The 23,910-nt window shown below is 40.7% G+C and overlaps 1 protein-coding gene across 1 annotated transcript; it reads right to left on the bottom strand.

The window, feature by feature from the left end:
* Positions 1 to 3,753: 3,753 nt before the first annotated feature.
* Positions 3,754 to 7,764, bottom strand: LOC139915596 (tumor necrosis factor ligand superfamily member 15). The gene is made up of 4 exons (XM_078286924.1): positions 7,388 to 7,764; positions 5,885 to 5,936; positions 5,571 to 5,612; positions 3,754 to 4,623 (listed from the first exon to the last, which is right to left on the bottom strand). Exons 1-4 carry the CDS (start codon positions 7,595 to 7,597, stop codon positions 4,208 to 4,210), a joined length of 720 nt encoding a protein of 239 aa, XP_078143050.1. The 5' UTR covers positions 7,598 to 7,764; the 3' UTR covers positions 3,754 to 4,207.
* Positions 7,765 to 23,910: the final 16,146 nt, after the last annotated feature.

Here is a 23,910-nt window from a genome sequence, read left to right as displayed (position 1 = left end):
CCCAGGTAAGATGGCTGCCATATGGTCCCATTCCAGAATGGGAATTCTCTATGACATGTCCCCTCTAGTGTTACATCTCTATGTTTGTGGGTATCACTTTCTTGGAATTTTCCAAGATTGCGATCTGGATATGAATTTCTTGGAATTTTTCCGAGGATGTGATCTGGATATCACTTTCTTAGAATTTTTTTTCCAAGAATGTGATCTGGGTATCACTTGGAATTTTCAGATACAGTTTTTGGAAGTTGATGAAAGGTGTCTGGTCAAAGGTCGAGGAGGCCTCAACACGTGAATGCGCACGCGCACGTGGCACGTGCACGCTCCCAGAGGCACGTGCCTCTGGGAGACGTTTAGCAGAGGCTCGCAAGTGGGCAGACTCTGATCGCACCCTGTTGTTGCAGTGCGTTCTGACTGGCAAAGCACAAGAAGCTTTTTCTGCCCTGAGTGTAGCCGATAGTGGCAAGTGTCAGGCAGTTAAAGCTGCAGTTCTAAAAGCCTATGAATTGGTACGTGAAGCCTACCAGCAGCAATTTAGAACTTCAAGAAAGGATAAAGAGACGCATACAGAGTTTGCCTGGGAGTTAACAACCTACTTTAATCGTTGGTGTGCTGCATCTCAAGCTGAAACTTTTGATCACTTGCGTGAACTGATTTTGCTTGAACAGTTCAAAGACACTACCTGAACGTGTGGCCACCTACATAAATGAACGTAAGGTGTATACTCTATCAGAGGCAGCTATGTTGGCAGATGAGTTTGTCTTGACCCACAAGAGTTTTTTGGGGAGAATCGTGCCCGTGGGGATTTTGGTCGCAGAGACAATGTCGGTGGTTCTGTCTCTGGTAAAACTTAGTGGGGGGGGGACAGAAAACCAGTCTTTCAAACTTGACCAGGGTTCCCGTGGTAAATTGGACACCAGTTGGGTGTGTAATTACTGTTCAGGAAAGGGCCACTGCAAAAATGAATGTCCAGTATTGAAAACAAAATCTAGGCCCCAATTTGTAAACCGTTCAGTGAGACCTGCTGCCCTGGCTGCACCCGTTCTGTTAGCAGAGAGGGCCAGTGTGATAGCAGCTGTTCAGACTTACACTAAGGCTTATTCCTTGGCTACCTCTGAGTCAGATCCTGTTACTGCTGTTCATGCTGAGGTGCAAGAGCAGGCTGACCCTTCAACGATGGTTGAAATTGATTCTGCTTACTTGCCTTATGTCACTGAAGGTCACGTGTCACTAGTGGGGAGTGATGTGAAGGTACCTGTTAAAATCTTGAGAGATACAGGGGCTTTGGATTCCTTTATTGTTGACTCTGTGTTGCCTTTCTCTTATGAGTCTGACACAGGAACTTGTGTTCTGGTTCGGGGAATGGGATTAAATGTTTTGTCTGTCCCTCTGCATAAATTGACACTTGTTTCAGATCTGGTGCAAGGTGAAGTGTCCCTGGGAATACGCCCCTGTCTGCCAGTTGGAGGGGTGAGAGTGTTTGGCCTGACGGGCCACCGTCTTTGGTGGTGGCTTCGAAACCGTGGGTAGATGAAGCTGGTAAGAGCGAGCAAAATCACTCTGAGATCTTTCCAGCATGTGCTGTGACACGTGCCATGAGCCATGCGAACACTGATCCTCCTTCCTCCTCAGTTAAACATAAGATGGAACAGGTTGTTTTTCCTTTGCCTGCTTTTCCTTTGCCTGTGTCTCGTAGTGACCTTGTGAAGGATCAGAGAGATTTGTTACAACCTGGCTCAAGGTTAGCAACAAAGTGGGAGACCACACACAGAATCAAAACGCAAAAGACGTTTAATCCAAATTAACCAAACCCAACACATAAGGATGAGGTATGAATATGTGTATATATGGGCATTGCATGTAATGTGTGGATGAGTGAGAATATAGTGTGGGGGTGTTGAATGGAATAAAAGTAAAATAACAGAAGGAACCACAGGGGGGGTTGGTTGAACGAGCACCGGCGGGCCAAGTGGTAGAGAGAGACAGATGGGGATCCCCTAGGAACCCCATAATAATTGAGCCACCAACCAGTAACTACAAAGTAATAACCACATAGAAATCCAACAAAATACCCTATTTACATAACTGTACCAGAAGATATGTGTACATCACCTGTCTAACTTGCACCCTCCTGCCCAGCCCTCCAGTTCCCCCCTCAGCAACCTTGGTACCTAGGAAGCAAATTTTAAGAGAGAGGATAGGAGAAACCAGACCAGAGGAACACAAACCATTACAGGAAAACATTTACAGACCAGGTTTTAAACAGAAAACGCACGGGACAGCGCATCCGCCATCACATTCTCTGATCCTTATCATTGCTATCCTCTGAAGAAGGCTTTGTTTTTTGCCTGGATTGTTCTTTTCAGTCCAGCTGTGATCCATGGCTTGTTATTGGGTTAGCATTTAACAGCCTTTGTAGGTATCAGCATGTCGTCGCGGTGGCGGATGTATGATGTACTGCTGTAACAGACTGCTCAAGGGAGCGGTCATGGGTGAAAACCTCCCAATCTCTGCTGGAGAGGCAGCCCTGTAGGCTCTGAACTGCCTCACTGGACCACACCTGGACCGTCTCTATGTTGCCAGTAACTGTATAGCGAAATGATCAGAGGTGCTTACAGGTAGTTTCTGCAAGAATTTATAAGCCCTCTTAATATTGCCATAACACAAATCCAGCATCCTATCTCCCCTTGTGTTATATGACACATATTGTTCATATGTAGGCAGCACAGAGTCTAGTGTACAGGAATTGAAGTCACAGAGAACAATCTTAAGTGCGTGGGGGGAGGCAGTTTCTAACTTCTCAATCTTTATTAAAGACAAATGATGTCTGTACTCTCAAGATGATGTATGTAAAGCCATGTTTAAATTGATTAATGGAGGGCACTAATACAGTTATAATATTCTTTCTGAGGCTTTCAACATAGGTGGGACTATCACCTATGACCCATTACTTATCCCTTGCTTTACTTCCTCACTCTGGAAAATGTTGGTGGAGTGGTTAAGCTCAGGTCTTTGGAGCACAAGGTTGTGAGTTCAAGTCTCTGACAAAGTGTGATCATTTTGAAGTTCACTAAATCACATGGTGCATAAAACTCTAAGCAGGTGTTTGACATCATCTGTCAATGGCTAAATACCTGATTTGACATCACTGATTGCGGTGTGGCCAGAAGTTTCAACCCATAGAGAGCAGTGCAATTGTCTAACTCATTTAGTATTGATTTATTCATTAATGGAGGGCACAATAAAGTTGTCTTTTCAAAGTGTGGTTGGACCCCGCAATTGCTGCTTGCGGGTATATTTATCTTTTTATAATCAATAACACCACCTTTGGAACCCTCTCAGGAGTGTATAGTAGCCACCACACAAATGCAAATGAATCCAAAGGCTTTGTTTTTACTACTTTAACTCTGTCAACATTTTCTCATGCGTATCATCTCTCATAGGGGGATTCATTTTTCATGTTACTGAGGATACATGCAGTATCTCAACCATTTCATCAATAGTTTAAGACAGAGGTATGGTAAAGAAAAAAAAAAAAGGTATGATTCTTCCGCAGGTCAAAGTGTAAATCATCCCACTATAGTGGAGCAGTAACATTTTCCTGGTTTCCAATGAGGCTGAATAATTCGGTTTCACTTCTTCTGGTCATGACTTGCTCTTTTCTGATATGCTCTTTTTGTTGTTGTTTGTTCTTTTTCTTCACATAATGTTAACCAGAAATCAGTATTGCACAATTATTCAAAACATAATTTATTAGTTATTGATGCTTCATAGAATATATATATATATCCTGAGTACACAATATATGGAAGACTTTCCTAATATTGGGTTGGACCAATATTTTCACATTTCATTTATCAGTTGTCCCTAGATCCTGTAACATTTATTCTGGGATATAATACAGCATTATGAAATACATTAAGAAATGGATTTTCAAGAGTCAATGCACAAACAAAAATAAGATTTTTTGCATCTTCCAAAACTGGAATCCCAAGTACACACTATTAATAAAACTCAGCTTTAACAGAAAGCATTTTAACATATACCACACCTGAACATTGAAGATGAATGATAATGACTAATCCTAAATGGATTTTTTACAGAGCATTTTTAACATGCATTGTTCATGTACTTCCATGGAAAAAAAATCTGCATGAAAATACATATATACACACAGAAGGCAAATTCTTTCCACAAAAGCAATTTACTTCTACAGGAGTAAAGCACCAAAGGATGTTTTGCGGATGTCGATCAGTTCATAACCATCTCCAATCCACACCCTAAGGAGATCTCCTGTCTTCAACTCAAAAACCTGTCCAAGGTATACATTCCTGTTCACATATCCAGTGGTTGCTATACCGTCCAAGGCCTCCATGATGGGTACATCCTTTTGGTAGCTGTCTTTCCATATGTGCAGCTTTATAGAGATGCGCTTGTCCTCTGTGTATTCCGGGTTTTCAGTGTAATCACCATTCCAGCATAAAGCAATCCTCAGATAGACATAATATATGCCCGGCTGGGGAATAACAATGGCACGTTCAGTACTATTGTAGTATTTTTCACCAAGGGTGGCATTCCATTTGATGTGAGCTCCATTAGACTTGTCATCGTCACTCTCTACTGACGCTAGAAGAAAGAAAGAGGAAAATAAATCAACTTTGTGTACACAAATGATGTAATTTCACATTTAAAAAAAATAATTGCACATATTTTTCTGCTGTCCGTTTTGTTTGATCATAATTTTCCAACCACACTGAGCCTGCTTTTCCTTAAACATGTCAACACCTTGTCAAATTTTAGGCACACATTTCAAAGCTAAGATGCTCTGATGAATTGTAATCTGTTCCATGTGTCTTTAACAGTGGAAGCCAGACTATTTCCCAAGTTGTACACAGCTCATGACACATCAGTCCTCAGTGTTGTGCTTTACAACAACTCCAGCTGAGGGTGATGCAACATCGTATTATGCCAAGTAATAGCTATCTACATAACTATATTTAGATTCACCAGCTGCTGTTGTGTAAGTCCCTCCCAAGTTGTACAAACAATCGGCCTCCAAGGAGTTTCTTCCAGCCTGCCTTCTTAGCCTTCTGGGTAAGGTGGCCAAATGTGTCTCATACTGTGATCAGTTCACAAGGTAGCTGGCTTCACATGTGGGATGTGCTTTATTTTGTAATTTTGTAAAAGTATGTCTGTAAGGATTGTTCGCTTTTTGTTTCAAGACTCCATATGGAATACAGGCTACATTTGGTGTTTAATTTGCCTTCCTTTTCTTCCTTCATGTATCCATCTTCAGTGGATCATGTGCATAATACATAGCAGCCTCTGTGACCTCCAATGCGTACCATGAGGTTGTCTGACAACACTGAGTGACATCAAACCAGGGGACAGCATGCTTTATGTACAAGATCCACTGATAATTAGTAAGACCCTAAATAGCCTATACAACAGATGAATATGATATATCTAGATAAAATAACATATAGCAGTCACCAACAGCAGAAAAGCACATTCAACCACAGCAAAAAAAGGGATTCATTCAAATGCAGTGAACAAATGTCAACAAATCTTACTTAGATGAATGCTTGGTCTTGTGAGGTTTGTTTGAGGACAATCTGTAGATAGGGAAAAAGAGAAGTTCAGCACATAAGGAAATTTAATTGGCTGCAAGATAAGGACAACAACCTGAGTTTTATTCAGATTAGTCAAGGATAAGGTAACTAATGAAAGTTTTTGGAGTACAAGTTAAAAGATTTCTGGAAAATAGTTCAATTTCAAAAACCTTGTGAGGGTTACAAAACTAAGCCCCACTAAAGTTGAAACTCTAATGACTCCCATACATAGATAAGCCCTTCTGATGAGAAATTAGATCCATGAAACAGCCTACCTTTCATGAAGTTGTCTTGCTTGGAATAGGCCGTACCAAGCTCAGCTGCAACCTGTGAATGAGGAGAAGACATTTTTATTGCAAGGTTCAATGCTAGTACAATTTCCATTTGACAGATTTTTGTCATCCAAGTGAAATCGTGGGTGTTAAATGTCTACGGCGAGGTGTGGGTACCAAGTGTCCCTAAGTGCATCCATATTTGATCCTGTTGTTTTTTATCATTACAATGGAGAGCAAAGATCAAGACAAATGCATTTGGAAGCCTAATTGCCTGCCATACAATAGAAGACATTTAGTCTGACGTACTCTCACATTTAACAACAATTTGCCTCAAGTCATGAGTTTTTAGTCCTTGGGCTGCTCACATTTTAAGATTATGTTAAGACTGAGAATCATGCAGCATCACACATTAAAAGACTCCAGCAGGATTTTTCACAGATTTGGTAGTAGTTCCAGGTTTTCAGTGCATGTGAAGGATTATACAGGCTCACAAACACTGATAATGGACTATGATGTTTGAGTGTGAATGAATCTACAACATCCCCCTCCTCCACCATTTCCAGGGATCATCAATTCCGGCCCGCAATTTTTCTCTGGCCCCACTCCATCCTCCCCAACACCAAATAAGAATTACAATAAAAATGTTCCCATGTGTTCCCACATATTGGCGGCCCGCCACAATATCAGCACTGACTGCCACGATGTTTTTTTTCCCACAATTTAATTGTAGAGCTGCGTGTAGCGCATTGATTCGCTCAGCCCCTACTTGCTCCGCGCGCGCGCTCTCTCTTTCTCTCTCGCTCGCTCGCTCGCCCTCACCGGACCCGTCTGTTCGCCTCCCGTTACACGCGGGCGTGAGGGATATTTTTTTTCCATGCCAAGAAGATGGCCGGCTGAATAGTATCCACTGACTGGACTGATAACGTTAATATTAACTTTTTAATTCTGACTCTGAATGTTTGCTCCCTCAATCCAGATTAATATTGAAAAATATTTTCAAAGAAGGAAAAGGACTCCTCCTGAGGAGGAGCAGGACAGTCTGGACCAGAGGAGCTGCTGAGCAGTAAAACAGAGTAATTAATAAATAATGTGGGCAGCCTAACTGCATCTTCTGGGGTAGAATACAAAAATATTATCTTGAAGGCTACTTCTCTGGTGTATATTTGTGATAGGGATTTACAGCTATTTATGCATTGTTTAAATAGGCTGTGTAATAATGTATTTACTGCTTGGTCTAAAACTGGGCTAGAAAAGCTCCTGACCAATATGACAGCTTAAGTGAAACAACCACTAATGTAAACAAAAATCTATTTCAGAGAAGCATTAATTTTTTTTTAAAAAATGTTTACCCTTAAAAGCCTCTCTTTATGTAAATTCAGTTTGATATAACTTCAAATGCATCCTATGAATATTTGTCATAGAGATGCTACTGTACACCTGAAAAGCCGAGTACATTGAGTTTAGATGGCTTTATTTAGTCTGTGTAAGCCTTTCGAAACTTACCGCTTGTCCTCTAAATGCAGGGCTTTGGTGAATGCAGAATATGAACACCGCGCTACAGCTGAACAGCAGGAACAAAGTGGCGAGTCTGAGGCGCGTCTCCTGCCGCTTCATGTCCCGACAGTGCTCGAGCAGGACCAGCAGCGACTCGTCCGGGCGCGCGCCGATCTCTACGTCCCGCAGAGCAACTTCGTCCTGTGGTTTCCGTCCCATGGTGGCAGGTCTAACCTCTCTGCAGCTGGTCGTAAACTGGCTTCCAGAGTCCCGTCAAAGTCGTGTACCGGTGTTACATCCATGGTGAGTTTTATATGCCTGTGCAGGAGCGTGGGAACCGGATAACCCGCCGCCTACACCACCTCCTCATCTCAACCCGGTGCTGTCTGGTCATGCAGATGGGAGGGGAGGAGAAGAAGAGGAGGAGGAGGAGGAGGAGGACGAGGACGAGGACGACGACGAGGACGAGGAGGAGGAGCAACAGTAGCTGCTTGGATTTAATCCTCAATTCAACATTTTATTATCATCCCTCTCTTTTTCTCGTAGAAGCATGATCGACCATGCCTTCAATGACGTCAGTTCAGGCTTGGCTGAACAACTTGTTTTGACTATTATCTGACTAATAAAATTTCCAAAAAATTTCCAGACGTCCTATAAATAAGAATATGACAATACGTGACACATATTTGTCTGTCTAAATGATGATTTGTAATCATAGGATTGTAGTTTACCTGCAAAATGTGGGTTACAATCCTGATTATAGATTTAGGCTACAGGCTGCATAGCCTAAGTGCACTAGGGGGGTGCACTGCCCCCCCTAGTGGCCATAGCTGAAGTTGCTTTATTTATTTCTTCTTTTTTTTTTTTTTTTGCTTTATTACGGAGATTACAAGAGATACATCTTTGCATTACATTGTCATTTAACATCATTCATAATCAAATTTAAAGATAGAAATGAATTGTAAATTGAACAGCCAGGCTAACTCATTTTTACAAGCAGGCCATAAAGCTACAGAACATGCAATTCTGTATCAAGTCAAGCTTATTTATCCCTTTATCACAAGCATGTCTCAAAGGGCTTCATATACATAGGCTACTACATATGGGCTACTTTACTACAACATGCATCCATAACATACCATACTACATCAAACACACTCAAGCTCACATTCACACCTATGGGCTATCTAGAGTCTTCAGTTCACCTGGCCTGCATGTCTTTGGACTGTGGGAGGAAACCGGAGCATGCCCACGCAAACACAGGCAGGACATGTTCCACACAGAGAGGACCTAAGCCGAGATGCAAAGCCTGTTAGCCAACAGTGCTAACCCCTGGCCACCGTGCCGCTTTATCAAACCCTGTTGATGTTCTTTTGTTAATGCATCTAGCTGAAGTCAAGAAAACTGAATTCTCTTGCTAGGTTGTTGTTGCCTGGTACCAGCCCCTGTGAATCACAGTCTTTAGCACTTTTTGAATTTGCATGACGATTCATAGGGATCTGGATTCAAGTCTATCCACCTGCAGTTATTTCAGACAGATACTGTCCGACATACCCGATTGGATGGTCGATGTAGGCGGGACAAACCCACTTATGACGAGCGTTACAGAGCCCGACAACAACTACCAAAATGGTAGCGCCGGCAAAGGAATTGGATGATAGCGAACTAGATTTAGCGATTTCGTCAGTCCTTAAAAAACTCAATGGCATCGATGACTTAAAGGATAAGGCCGGTGTTTTTTAATGCATTGCTTACCGTCAACAAATCCTATGAAAATAACAAAATCAACAATGCGTTTGCTCTACTCCCGTTACTTTCTGACTTCCCACGTACCGTTTTTAGCCGTCAACCCAGAAGTCATTGGCTCCAATTGTAAGCTAAAAACCTTGAAATACAGCTCACAAAGACATAGTTTCAATTTTAAAAATTGCTAACTGTTACCACGAAAAGTCAGGCTGTTGTAGTTATTACCAAATCAAATTCAAATGGGAACAAATTCTTCATTACGCCGGGGACTATTTTCGAGATCGCAAACGTGTTTACAGCCGGCTTATTAAGTTGTTTGAGGAAAAAGTCGGCTGGCCCGGTGCATCGCGATGATGAAATATGCTGCCCAGAGCAACGGCATGGCTCTCTGACGTGTTTTTAATCTTTTTTTTAATACAATGGAGTTCTATGGCTGCTGGGACATGGCTTCATTGGGCATCGGCTACATGGACGAGACTTGTTGGCAAAACAAAATCATTGCTGATTTTGTTATTTTCATAGGATTTGTTGACGGTAAGCAATGCATTAAAAAACACCGGCCTTATCCTTTAAAACAGGAACAATCAGCGTGTTTAAAAGCTTGGAAGTGAACGCCGCCATGATTGTTGTTCGCTCTGAGGTGTTTCCAGATTTTATCAATCTGCTTTGCTACTGTGATTGGTCAAATATTTTGATAACTGACAACTAACACCAACCAATCGGTTGCATTTGATGACCACCAGTGACAGGGACCTGATTGCACTTTCACAAATGTTGTACTAATTATGAGCTATTCTCCATTTCTGCAGATGTGAAAGCTTTAAAGGCTGATGAGCCAGGGGAAAAGCCCACTTTTTCCACATTGATTAAGAAGGACCATAACCTATACAAATTTCAAGCTTCCTCTCTTGAAAGCTACACTAAGAGATTTTCTGACCACTAGAGGGTGACAGAAACTGCAACACATTTTGTAAACACACACAGCGAAACAACTGGGCGACGGAAGCCCTTAAGGATATCATTCAGATTAGACTTTCAAAACGTAATATCAATACAGTATGTACATTATTTTAAAGCTACAGATTAGATTTCATTTCCAGCCTATTACATATACAGTATAGTAAAGATTATGGGGTTTAACTGACACCCCTTAAACCCAAAGACCGGACGTGGACTCAGCCTGATTTTGGATCCTATTGAAATGAATTAGGCCACGTCTGGGTCTATCTTTCATTTTCATGATTCCCAGGTCATTTTCAGGTGATGGATTCCATTTTCCATCTGCTTACTCAGGTGATGTTCAATGTATGGGTCATATTTTTAGCACATACTGTATGTACAGTATATATACAGTATATAAAGATATAAGTGTTTATAGTGTGTTAGTATTTGTTGATCACATACTCGTAATCTTGGCCTTAAATTACTTTCTGGTCTTTTAGACTCAACTGCATCTCTCATTGAATATTTTGATTGTTTGGCATAATTTCATATGTTCATTTGACATTGTCATGAAATGTTAAATGTTTTCATTAAATGTTTATGGCTATAATATGTGTGCGACTCAACCTTGATTTGTAAAGACTTTCTTGTGTGATTTGCTGAAGTAACCCTTTGTGAGGCACAAAGACCTCTCACTTTACAATAGGCAATGTGAAATGGATTAATTAAGTTAAGCAGCATTAATTCATTTCTTATTGACCGTAGTAAGCAAGGGCGTAGGTTTACTTTGGAAAGTGGTAGGGACAAATCAGTAGGGTGTTTTAAGGTTGTCCCTCAAAAATTGTATTATTCTTTAAACACATTTGCTGCAATTCTACACAACTTTCTATGTCTATTTAGTACTCTTGAACACAATAAATGTTGGTTAACTACCAGTCCAAACTTATATACACATTTGAATAATTTATTTCAATTAAGCAGCCACTACAACACCATACAAGCCCTCAATCACTATGACACTAAAAAGCCTCCAATCTGTAACACTGGCACCAACACTCCCTCCATTGAGGATGACCCCGCCTGCACCAATGTCTGTGTATGGCCCAAATCCATGTCTGCACCTGTCACTGACAGACACATACTTATATGGCCCTGAGATCCAGTTTGTCCACCTTGTCCTGATGCACATGTTCATGTTTCCCCTCTCTGTGATCATAATGTTACCTGAGCCTCAGCTGTAAGAGAGCTGCTGTCTGCCCCTGTGCTGCTGCTCCACCCTTCATCCTGGATCTGAAATTTACATTGATTTATCTGAGTGACTACAAGCAATCATGCTCACATGAAGAGAAAATATAGATATGCTACCTTTCTTTGCTAGATATACATCATTCATTTCTAATGTACTTCAACTATCAATATCACTAATTCATTATACACATCAACCGCAACTCCTTGCTTCACTCATCTGATAACATGAATCCAATATGAATAGAAAACACATTAAAATATCTTAGTGTTTATCTATCACTTAAACAGTACCATCAGGCCTACTTACATGTTTACTCTTATGTGCCCTTTCCTTTTATGCCTGCCATCCAAGAGTGAAACGTTGTTGTTAGTTCTACACGTTTTTACGCGTGATTATCAACGTAGCTGACCAGACCAGCGCGCATATTTAAACTATAAACAAAAGTATAATGGTGGGTGATATCAGAAAACATACCTTATACATCAGGTGTCAGCTCCTCTGCTTAGTCGGGAAGAAGCTGGAGACTGGAGGCTGTCAGATGCCAACTCCTCTGCTGCTGAGTCGGGAAGAAGCTGGAGATTGGAGGCTGGAGTTTTTTTTTGTTGTTGTTGTTTTTCTCGTTCGGGCGCCAAGTGGCGCCAAGGGACAGGCGCCCAAACGAGCTCCTTTGATTGGCCAAAAGGGTTCTGTGATCTCTGAACAGTGCCCGCCCCTGGCTCTACAGGTGCACAAATCATCAAATCCACATTTCACTGAGATATGTGGTGCAAAAGTGAGAGTGCGCGGAACTTGTCATTTGTGAGCGAAAAAACAGCATTTGAGACTCGTAGCAGCAGATTCAAGCAGTTGTAGTTATTTTGATGGCCCTGAGGAGATCACAGTCCATTACTGATGTTGCTTGGGTGATTTTTTTGTTTTTATTCAATTATTTGTGTGCTTTATTGGAAGGTGATACATTTAATTTCATTACATTAACTGTAGAACAATCACTATCAAATTAGGACAGAATAGGTATCTGAAGTGATTTTCTTCCATCCAGTATTGTTGCTTCTTTATTTCTTCATGTGTGACAGCAGTCAACAAATCTTGCACCTAAAATGTTACATTGACTCTTTTTTCATTGAACTGTTTTTTAGGGCACGGGAGATTCTTAAACTTGGGGTATATTACTTTATTTTGTCAAATTAAGCCATTCTGTTATTTTTATCACTTTTATTTCACATTTCAGTTTTCACAGTTTAATTTTTCTAGTCAACCGTAGAGCTATGATGGAAAAACCTCACATTCATTGTCAGTGGAGCAGGTCCATGACTTGTCACAGATTAGACTCTTTCTCTGTTTTCTAGATTTAAATTTGAGTTAAAGTTGTGCAACAAGATGATTTTTGCAGTCCAGTGTTTAGTCTTCTACAACAGGGGTCTTCAACCTTTTTCAGCCCAAGGACCCCTTGGTCGATAGAGAAACAGAGCAGGGACCCCCTAGATTTAAAAAAAATTAAATTGTGTTGTATTTTAAGCCTGGCCTATAATAACATATTTATAATCTCTTATTAACCTATTTATATATTCAGTTATTATGCTTACGGTTGCTAAAACGTTTATACATCATTATTATTGATTATTATTATTATTATTATTATTATTATTATTATTATTATTATTATTATTATTATTGATGAGGCTTATACTTTTTTTTTTTTTTTTTTACAATGAAACATTTAGCTTAACTTTAGCTTCAGGATGACACATAGGCCTACCTCAGTGAGATGACTGACCCTGGTGAGTGGCACACAGCTTGTCTATTCTGGGGAGATGGAGGTTGTCAGGCAGAGCATCAGATCATCCTCAGGCTGCAGTCTTGAACGGTATTTACTCTTCAGGTAGGTGAGGGAGGAGAATCCACTTTCACAAAGATAAATTGTTGCAAAAGGCAAAAGGCTCACCATTGCCTTTGCTGTCAGCTGGTGGAAGGCTTTCTGGCAATAGATCCAGAACTGGATGAGAGGCCTTATACACATTCTTGTGCGTACTGTCTGTGGATAGGTCGATCAGCTGATCTTCCTCAGAGGCTGTCAAGTTTGAGCGGTCCGATGCATTGTGTTTGAATGGAAACTGTATCCATGTCTTGTCCCTCCTCCAGGACTCAGCCTCAGAAAAGTATTTTTCAAATTGACTTTCGAGTGCCTCCGAGTGTCCAACAATTGCGCGTTTCACGTCAGGCGAGAGCACCGCAGAATCAGCCAACTCCTCCATTGACGGAAACATGGAAATGTTACCTCCCCTGATTCGCTCTCTCCATCTTTTTGTTTTCTTCAGAAAGCCTTCCATCTTGTCATACAGCTGAATGGCATGTGTATTGCGGCCCTGCATAGAACTGTTCGGTCTGTTCAACTCTGAGAAAACGTCCGCCAGATATGCCAGTTCAGTGACCCAGACATTGTCATTGAAATCTGCAGCCAGCTCCGCGCGGTTTTGACCAACTAAAAACTGGTGGATAGCTGTGCGTAACTCGAACACGCGTGCCAATACTGATCCACGAGAAAGCCATCTGACCTCAGAATGGTAAAGGAGCGCATTGTGTTCCTCTCCCGTAGCATCGCAGAGAGAAGCAAAGAGACGCGTTTGCAAGGCACTCTTCTTAATAAAATTGACAGCCTTCACAACAGTGTCCATAACGTCAGCAAATTCAGCACTCATTTCTTTGGCAGCAAGAGATTCTCTGTGTAACATGCAATGAGTCCACAGAACTTGTGGGGCGACTTTTTGGACAAGCGCAATCAGTCCACTTTTTTGACCAGTCATAGCTCGCGCACTGTCAGTACAAATCGCAACACATTTTGCCCAGATTATGTCATTTTCTCTGAAAAAGTAATCAATCACTTTGAAAATTTCAGAACTTGTGCGTTCAGGAAGCTTCTTACAAAACAAAAATTCCTCACACAGTTCATTTTGGTCAACAAAACGCACAAATGCCAAGAGCTGTGCGTCTTTGGACATGTCCACAGATTCATCCAACTGTAATGCAAACACAAACGCCAATTTTAGTTTCTTGATTAATTGCACCCTCACATCAGATGCCATTTCACCAATTCGCCGAACAATCATTGTGTCTGATAACGGGATAGTCTTCAGTTTATTTACATATTCATCATTCCCAAACATTGTCTTGCACATATCACTGGCCGGGCAATATCAAATCTTCTGCAATTGTATATGTTTTTTTACATTGAGCAATGCGAAGAGCAACTTGATATGAGGCTTTCAAAGCAAGCTCTCCAACTTTCGCTGATTTTCTCATCATCTGTTGGCATTGGAGAGAGTTCAGATGAGCCTGAAAGTGTTCCAGTGTTTTATCTTGCAAGTGGCTGTGATTCTTCTCCAAGTGTCGCTGCAGCTTTGATGGCTTCATGCTTTCGTTTGAGAGCATCGCCGAACAAACAACACACACCAGCAATTCAATCCCTTTGGTTTCTTTGAAGGTAAATCCAAACTTTAGGTAGGTTTCTGAATATTTTCAGGACTGGGGCAGGTGCTGCTGGGGCAGGTTCACCTGTGGTCTCGGACGAGGTGGAAGGAGTAACGGTAGGATCCCGAGCTCGAGGCCTAGTTACTGTTACAAAGTGATCCATTCTACTTCACATATTAACCTAGTAGTAGGCTAGTTATTAATTATTTTAGCACCGAACTGCGTTTTAGCCAACACTTAGCTTGCTAGCAAGCCAGCTATTTTTTTTCAATGGCGGTTGGTCACGTGTTAGGCTCTGCATCACGCACCGTGGTTGCATGGGAATCATTCATTTTGTAAATTGTTTTTGTCAAAAGTAGCTTATTATTGCCTATTAATGCTTGGAGTTTACTCAATATTATTATTTTTGTCTAAAATACATTTTTAAATTTTTCACATAAATTATTTTGATGAAAATTGGCGGACCCCCTGCAGGACCCCCTGCAGTACCTACCTTCAACCGGACAACCACTGCTGTAGGATATCAGAAAGAGTTTGATAGGATATGAGGATAAAGTGGTAGGCTTCAGGCTAGATTTTTTTTATTGACCATGTGTTACATGCTAGTTAGAAGTTGATGTTAATGCTTGTTGATGCTAACTTCTTACAATAATAATATTGACAGGCGCTCAGCAGTTGCGTTATTTTCCCGCGCTTGCCAAAACAATTAGGCTGCGCTCACAGAAATTTGACAGTACTATTCTCAACGCAAAGTGATGCTAACTTTGCCTTATCAGGAAATAAATCACCAGGGGTGTAAAAAGTACCCAGAAATTATACTTAAGTTAAAGCAGTGGTTCTCAAACTTTTTTGGTCAGGCCCCCCCTTTAAAACGAGAAAATCCGTGATTGGATCCCCCCATCATAATCTGTGGGGGTGCAATTGAGTAAAAGTCAAAAAGTTTCTACTTTTTACAAATCTTCTGATGGTGTCTAATCTAAGATCCACTCTGGTCTAATGGACGATCCTTGCACAACGATCAATCAGCATGGGTATGGGCGGGTTCATTTCCCATTGATAGGGATTTTAGTTTAATGTATCTTTGCCTGATAACAACATACCACTTGCCATCTGTTGTAAATTTCAAATTCTACATAAAGCCTAGAGTTTACATTTCCAAACATGAAATATAAAAATAAACATAAAAATGTTATTACAATATCAGTCAGGACATTTTATTACATTATTGGTCAAGTTATTACATTATTGGGTTTTATTACATTTTCGATCAAGTTAAGTGCAAATTTTATTACATTTTCAGGCGTTATTACATTTTCAGGAAATTATTACATTATTGGGTGCTACAGGGATGAAACATCATTCCACCTCATGAACGTTAATCAACATAGAAAATCTACATAGAAAATGCTTTCCATACAATAATGTTTATGTAACCCACTAGACGCCTTGATCAGCACAGACAATCATGTCCTGGTTAACACCAACTATGGCTTCTTAGGGAATGAGAGGAAAATCCAACCCATATGGTTTACCCAGGTGTTTACATTATTTTGCATACCCCATATATTTGACTGATTTACTGATTAAAGAATATTGCAATCAAATAGTCTATACAGTACTTATCCTTGCACACCAAGCAGGTGAAAGCTGCTTTTACTTTCTCCACCTGGACTTCAGTCAAGGTGTTGGTAGTTCTTGAACTGATGGACATCTCAGACAGTTCTTTGATAGCTGAGATTACTTGCTGAAGGTCCTGAGAGGCCAGCACCACCACCTCTATCCTGTCATAGACGTCCTGCAGGCCTGAGGTCTCATCAGCCTTTCCACTTGACAGATAAAATGCAATTGTCATTATTAGATTTAGTATTGACTACTATAGGTGAGAAATCTACTCTCAAATATTGGTATTGTACCTTGTTCTTTTCCTCTTGCTGCCTTGGAACTCGTTTTGCTATAGTAAAGACCTTGTGGGCATTCTGCTTCCAATATATGGAACCTGGGGATACGGGATGACATGGTCACCACTGAGGACAACGTCATTCTTCATAGTGTAAACTGTCTAAAGATACAAATGTTCGTAAACTTTGGTTCCTTCAGAGTCAAGTGTTTTGTTACCCTGGCATCTCTGAGGATTACAGGATCATCTTGAACTTGCTCCATAATGCCCTGTACAGTAGCCTCACATTCCATCCTTCCCAGCCCCTTTAGTCGGAATCTAAAGCAGTAAAACAATAGATTTGTGTAAAGATGCGTTTCACTGTGTGCAGTGACTGTGTGTGTTGCAATAGTGTCTTTAGGTGTGTTGTGTCCATCACACAGTAATGATTTCGATAAGACTGGAAGCTGCAGAAAATCTAATATGTGCCTGATGAAACACCAAATCAGTCCAAAGCTAGCTCACCAACATCCATGTTGATATCAGCGGCAGACTGGAGCAAAGTTACTAGCTCCAAGATCTCCTCTTCTGTCTGCACCTCTGCCATCGAGCTTGCAACAGCCATGCATTCCGCTAGAGAAGAAAATAGAAATGAAAAGGAAATTAAAGAGGACCACTTGCATTTCAGTTGTACCCATACTAAGAATATTAACATAGCAGTGATTATGCACACAGTTTTCTGGGGAGGCGATCTAGTAATTCTTGTCAGCTATTGACACGTTGATTTTGGGTACAGGTTGGTGCATCCTACCTGGCTCCTCTAAGATATTTCCATCTGGCATCAATGCCACTGGGTCGGCAGAGATGGAGGATATGGAGACATCTACATCTAAAACTGGAAGAAAACTGCTTTAATAGCTCCCAAATTGAGGTTTTAAGAAGTCTGTAGAACAGCAAAAGGAGTAATAAACGAGAAAAAGATATAGAAGGCAAATTACAAGGAGTGAAGAAAGTAAGATAATGTGGTAATCAGTGTAAAAAGAATGGTCATAAGTGTGAATAACTATCATCTAATTCGTGAGTTATCTTTTTTATTTAAATGAGTGTCAACAGCAGAAATTAATTAATCATATTCAAATGTCATGCAATAGAAAACGGTAAATGCAGTAGAAGCAGTGGGTTTTATTTGATGAATTAGTTTGCCACGGCTGCATGTCATCTGGAAAGGAAACAGAAGAAAGAAAGGAAGAAAGCAATACATTAATCTGTTTAAAGAACATGGCTTACATGCAATCATCATGCTGTTGTCAATAGTGATCATGATGATCAAATCTAGTGGGTAAGAAGTTCTCACTGTAGCCTGTCCTGCCATCTCGCCTCCACACTCCACAGGTTTTCCTTACATCTGTACAATTACATAACAAAATACTAAATAACTATGTTAAGTTCTGTTTGCATGTACACACTGTTTGAGTATGTTGAAGAAAATTAGCCATTGAATTAGTCATTTGATTTTGCCAAGTAGTCATTCAGAAATTCAGAAATCAAGGAAATTCTATCAATGATAAGGGCAAAAAGGTGTGACGAGGTGAATCATGTGTAAACTGGTGCATGGTAGTTATTGTTATCAGCACTCATGATGAGATACTGATACTGACAACAGGTTCCTATTGTTGAATGTTTATGGACGTATCACGTATGGACATTTTCCTCTTGCAGTGGACTGGGAATTTACACTACAGTCCGGAAATTTGGGTGGTCACACTTTTTTTTGTCTGTACTCCAGCACATTGGATTTGAAATGAGACATCGACTATGAGGCTAAAGTGCAGACTGTAAGCTTTAATTTGAGGTACTGAATTACATATTACACTGATACAAATGTACTTGGAATTTCCTCAAAATTCACGCTGATCATACCTAACAAACTCCGAGATAACATTTTTACCTAAGGAGGTGAATAGAAAGGATCCAAGTCTCTGTCTCTCTTGCTGTATGGGGGGGCACTGGAAGTCATCAGGGCATCCACCCAGCTGCATGAACACACTGGCAAACTTGAAAGGGCATAAACCTTTATAGTCAAACTTCAGAGAGATGATAACCTACCATGTGTGATCATTCCATTGACAATTTCACAAAATGAACTGTATGTGCAGTGCGTCAGTACCACTAGTTACATCCACTGGCATAGGACCTAATTCCTTCATAACCCTTTAACCTATGTTTCCCCCTGTCTGCACTACATTGGCTCTGTTCAATAAAAAACAATACTTTAACAGGCTTTATGCCCCAGTATAAAGAAATTCAAAGAAAGGGAGATCAAGTAAAATGAAAGGTAGAAAAAAGGACAAAAAATGTTGTGTTTGTCATTAGCAGCAAGCCAACAAATTATATAAAACATTATTTGATTTGATTATGTCCAAATCAAATATGGACATAAGTGTTACCTGCTCTCTTACCGCCAAGGTGTGCACACCACAGGAACGGCCATCTTCCTGCAATCCATGCTCGATGGTCCTCACCCTCCATTCCCCAGGAATGCCTCTCACAGTTGCAAATGAACTGTATGATTGAACAAGCCCCAATAAGGGAGGTCATGTAAACACCTTTTTCCTCTTGTTGATTTGGAGTTTGCACAAATAAAAATAGAAAAATACTATGTGCTATATATTTTTATTACTCCTTCTAATGTCTTAACCCCAGTTTCTTGCAGTGTCTTTTCACCGCGGAGTTGATTCTCCAAGAGAGTCGAAATATGTGATCTCTCTCTCTTTCACATGGCAGTCCTAAAAAAATAATAAAAGAACTCAGATCTGGAATACAATAAAGTTCAGTGATTTCCTCCTTGGAGAGAGGGACCCATGATGTCCTTTGCCCCGTTGAGAATATCTCTCTCTGAAGAAATAAAGGAACATACTGGAAAATGGTCTTTGAAAGGAGCAGACTGTACAGGCTTATAAATGAATAGCTTCCCTATTTTAGCAAAGCAATAAATAAATATTCGGTGTATTGTTGGACACTTGTAGTTCAAGAAGGATTTTGACACATAGTACCTTAAAGTATGAGCTCTTTGCTCTTTTGGAGCCATCTAAAATGTCTGTGAGAGTGTGGGTGTTGATGGACATAACATTTGCCTTGGACTAGATGTGGAAGTAGGAGAAATGATTTTAAGATGGTATCCAGCTATTATTTTAGCTAAATCTGGAGCTAAAGTTAACATCTTGTAGCCATTTTTTAGCTAATTCACTCACTATTGAATTCCATTTGATAGTCTTCACCAATGCATTCAAAAGTAATTACAAAAGAAGTCACACTTTCGACATTGAAATTAACGCTAGTTAGCTAAGATCAAAAAGATAACATAGGCTACAGATAAAAGCTATTAAAAAAAGCAGACGGAAAGAAATCATCATAAAATGTAGCATACGCTAAAACAACACATTTCTGCAATTTTGAAAAATGAAAAGATTCCAATAACTTAGCTTGCTTTCCTTGTTACCGTGGCTTTGCTAAATGTTTCACTGCTTTCTCATCCCTTTCTGGCGCCAACTGAGAATGGCCTGCCTCCTCTTCTTTTTGATTGGTTGTCTTTTTGAACCAATCACAACACAAGGTGCCCTCAGAGCATTTTTCAAAAACTAAAAGTCATGAGCAATTGGGGAGGAGCTTGGTGAAACACGGGCTACAGCTTGCTATAGATAAGACTGGCGTGACATTTCAAATGGGCCACTCCCACAAAGTGCAGTACAAGTGATATGCCTCACTCTATTAAACAAAAATCAACATTTTCAGTGGTTGCTTTTTCTGTGTTCTGATAATTTATGTGAAATGTATATGGTGTAAATAAATTGTTGTTACCTTTTCACAGTTATCAAAGACCTGCATCATCATTAACATGTTTATTTTCTGGAAGTCGCAAAATGCTAACAAGCTAACAAACTTCTGTGCAAACTTTAGTTCAAGAGAGGAATCACGTTTTTAAGACTTAAAGAAAAAACATCTGCATAATCATGCTGTTGTTTGACAACCGTGAAAAGGTAAGGTCAAATTATTTACACCATGTACATTTCACATAAATTATTAGAACACCGTAACCCGTATATTGAATACTCGAACTCAACTCGGTATGACAAAGTTGGAGATGCTGCTCGTCTGCTGTGCCTGCGGTAATGTACGGCAAAAGAAGTACTGTTTCTTTGTAGGTAAGACAACGTTGCTAGACAGTTTTTCACTGAATAAATAGACAATAGTGTTTGTGTTAGTATGACACACTCGTCTATGTTCTTGTATTGAGTGGTTGTGTAGTTTTGAATGGTGCTGACTCGTGGTTTTCCCCTCGGGCCATGCCATACTTGGGTTAGGATTACATACTGTTTTGTTGAAAGAGTCGTTAATGTACCTGCATACTGAACTACTCAACACTCAAACTCAACTCAACATGGCAGTAGTATCGAACGCTTGAGATGCAGCTCGTCTTGCAGCTGCAGTTTTCAGCTTGGTTGGTAGTTTTTTTCTCTCAAGCAATATTACAAGTAATCTTAAATAGTGTACTTTTGTACTTTGCAAATTCTTTTCTTAACAAATAAACACACAAACCATTAGAAAATTGTCTCTCAGCATATAAAATAGACAAGTAGAACCAGTAAAATGAAAAACTGTTGAAAATAAAACACTAGGTCCCAGTTTGGAATCCCAAAATGGAATGATAAAATAATAAAATAAATACAATTTAATTGGATATGGCATGTGTTGTGACGGCATACATGTATTACATTAACTCCCTCCCCTTACATTAACTGTCCACAAGTTATGAGGACTGATAGTTCATTCTAGGGAAAAAACTCCAAAGTTCAACTCATTTTGAGTTACTGGTTCGAAATGAAGGAATGACCAAAAACACCTGACATTGTACAAGATCAAAATATTGACAAATACGACTCTATTACGTCTTGTGTGTCCAGGCGATTGGTTCACAGGAAATTTCTGAGGTTTGCTTATCATGGCGTACACAGTACTGCCGTTCGGTCTCTCTCTTAGCCCCCTGTGTGTGTAAAATGTACGGGGGTGGCCATCACGCCCCTGAGGAAGCAGGGCATTCGGCCCGCAATGTATATTAGATATTACTCATGACTATGAAACAGGTAGCAGCAGAGCACAGCTCTAGGCTTTGTTAACACCTACTCAGATGATTCCCTACATAGGAATGTATCTGAATTCTGTGTCATCCAGAGCTAACCTTTCAACAGAGAGGCGGGTTGAAATTCCAGAAATGCTATCCTTTTTTTGGACAAGGAAATTAAGAAATTAGTCCCATTCAGGCTGGGCCTCAGCCTACTAGGCCTTATGGCATCATCACTCAGTTATCCCACTGGGGAGACTGTACATGAGGGGTTTCCAGAGGTGGGTGGCATCACTGGACCAGGCACACCATGGCCATCATCATGTAAGAGTGACAGCAGAATGCACTGCTGCTCCACACCACTTGAAAAATCCCGCGTTTTTGACTCAGGGGACACCTATGGGCTCGGTCTTCTGCAGGAAGGTTGTTGTAGTTCAGAAGCTGAGTTGCTGGGGAGCCACCAACAAGGGTAGAGCAGTGAATGGGTTGTGGGGACCTCCCATTCATAATAGGCCATCATGTATTACAACTGACAATACGCCTTACACATACTAGCTCACAGACTGATTATTTGGAGTAGTACGCATCTCCTGTTGTTGAGAGCCACACATGTCCCAGCAGTTAATAATCTGAGGGCGGACTTGTTATCCAGAGGCAATCCTCCATGTGGGAAGTGAAAACTCCCACGCTGGGAACAGATGTGTTAGCACACGAGTGGCCGACGGCTCTCTACATTTTCCCTCCTCTGCCGTCGATCTCACCTATACTGGCCAGAGTACAGCAGAGGGGGCAAATATTGATTCTGGTAGCCCTTATGTGGCTAGGGCCACCATTCAGAGTGCAAGGGCTCCACCCATAGGACCTAGTTCCTCAGGCACACAGGGCAATTTTCCATCCTCATCTGGCACTTTGACAGTAATACTTGACTTCCCTGGATGGTGTGTGTGGGCCTTGTCTCGCTCCCTGCAATTTATTCATGACAATGTAATAACAAAAAAGTATGGAAAAAAGTCAATTTTCTGTGTGTACGCTTTTCCCCATACACTGCGCTTACTCGCACTTCGCAAACTAGTCCCTACAATTAAGTTGATGCTGCAGTGCAGCATGAGAAATGATGACAAGACCCACAGACACAGGCATACGTTGGTTATGTAGGCTTAAAGGGCACTTTCTCCTAAGAGGGCGATCAGGCAGGTGCCCGGGCACCGGTTGGCTCCTATGTGTGCACGTGCCTTGTGACAACCATCCCCGCAATGGGCTTGGTTGTCACACAGTATGGGGTTGGTTGTCACAATTTTTACACCTGAACTGTCACCTAACTGTTGTAGCCTCTCTCCCTAGCGCCAATATTTAAAAAATGGTTTGAGTGAGAGCTTCTTTTCCACTCACTGTGCAATAGTTTGGCTTTAGAAGACTTGGATTATTCTGCACAAGCTGTATGGAGTCGTTTTATGGTCATTTTTGCCCCTTTTGGAACTCTAAAGAATCGGTCCCCAATGACTTCAGTTCTTTTGGAGAAGGCTAGAGAGTAGTTGTATACTTTCAAATTCTTGCTCATTTCTCCAAAGTTGCCTACAGCAGCTTTAATTAAGCGTATTAATGGATTAATTAGCAAATATTAGTATGTCAACATATTTGTCTTCACATAATGCATGGGTGGTATTAATATGAACTCCACATCTGAAAACATTAAAGGATAAGTTTGGTGATTTTGGACCTATATATAATTTGTCTCACATACCTGTAGTACTTGGACCCACAGCGAATATTGTCTCCAGAGTCAGCTGTCAGTTGAAACAGCGAGCTCCATTGCCTCTTGCTGCTAACAGTCAGTCCAAATGGGGTTTGTCAAAATATCTAAAAAAAAGCCAGTCTGTGAAAACGATACGGCGACCAACCAACATATTTATATCCATGGCCTGGAAAGCAGCAGCACTGCACCATTTCCACTCAGTGGATAGTCTTCTACCAAACTCTACCTGGCTCCATGTGCAATTGTTTACAACCTGACCTGAACGACTGCAAAGCTAGATCACACCACCAGTAACGCACTTTCACCCCACAGCAGTCTGTGCTGCAGCAGAGAAAAATAGTTCTGTGATTTCCTGATTAGTGAAAGTGTGGTAATGGCGGAA

Source organism: Centroberyx gerrardi, chromosome 2, assembly GCF_048128805.1.
Source record: "Centroberyx gerrardi isolate f3 chromosome 2, fCenGer3.hap1.cur.20231027, whole genome shotgun sequence".
Classification (NCBI taxonomy): Eukaryota; Metazoa; Chordata; class Actinopteri; order Beryciformes; family Berycidae; genus Centroberyx; species Centroberyx gerrardi.
The sequence above is the reverse complement of the archived record's forward strand: the minus strand, read 5'-3'. Positions and strand labels throughout refer to the sequence as shown.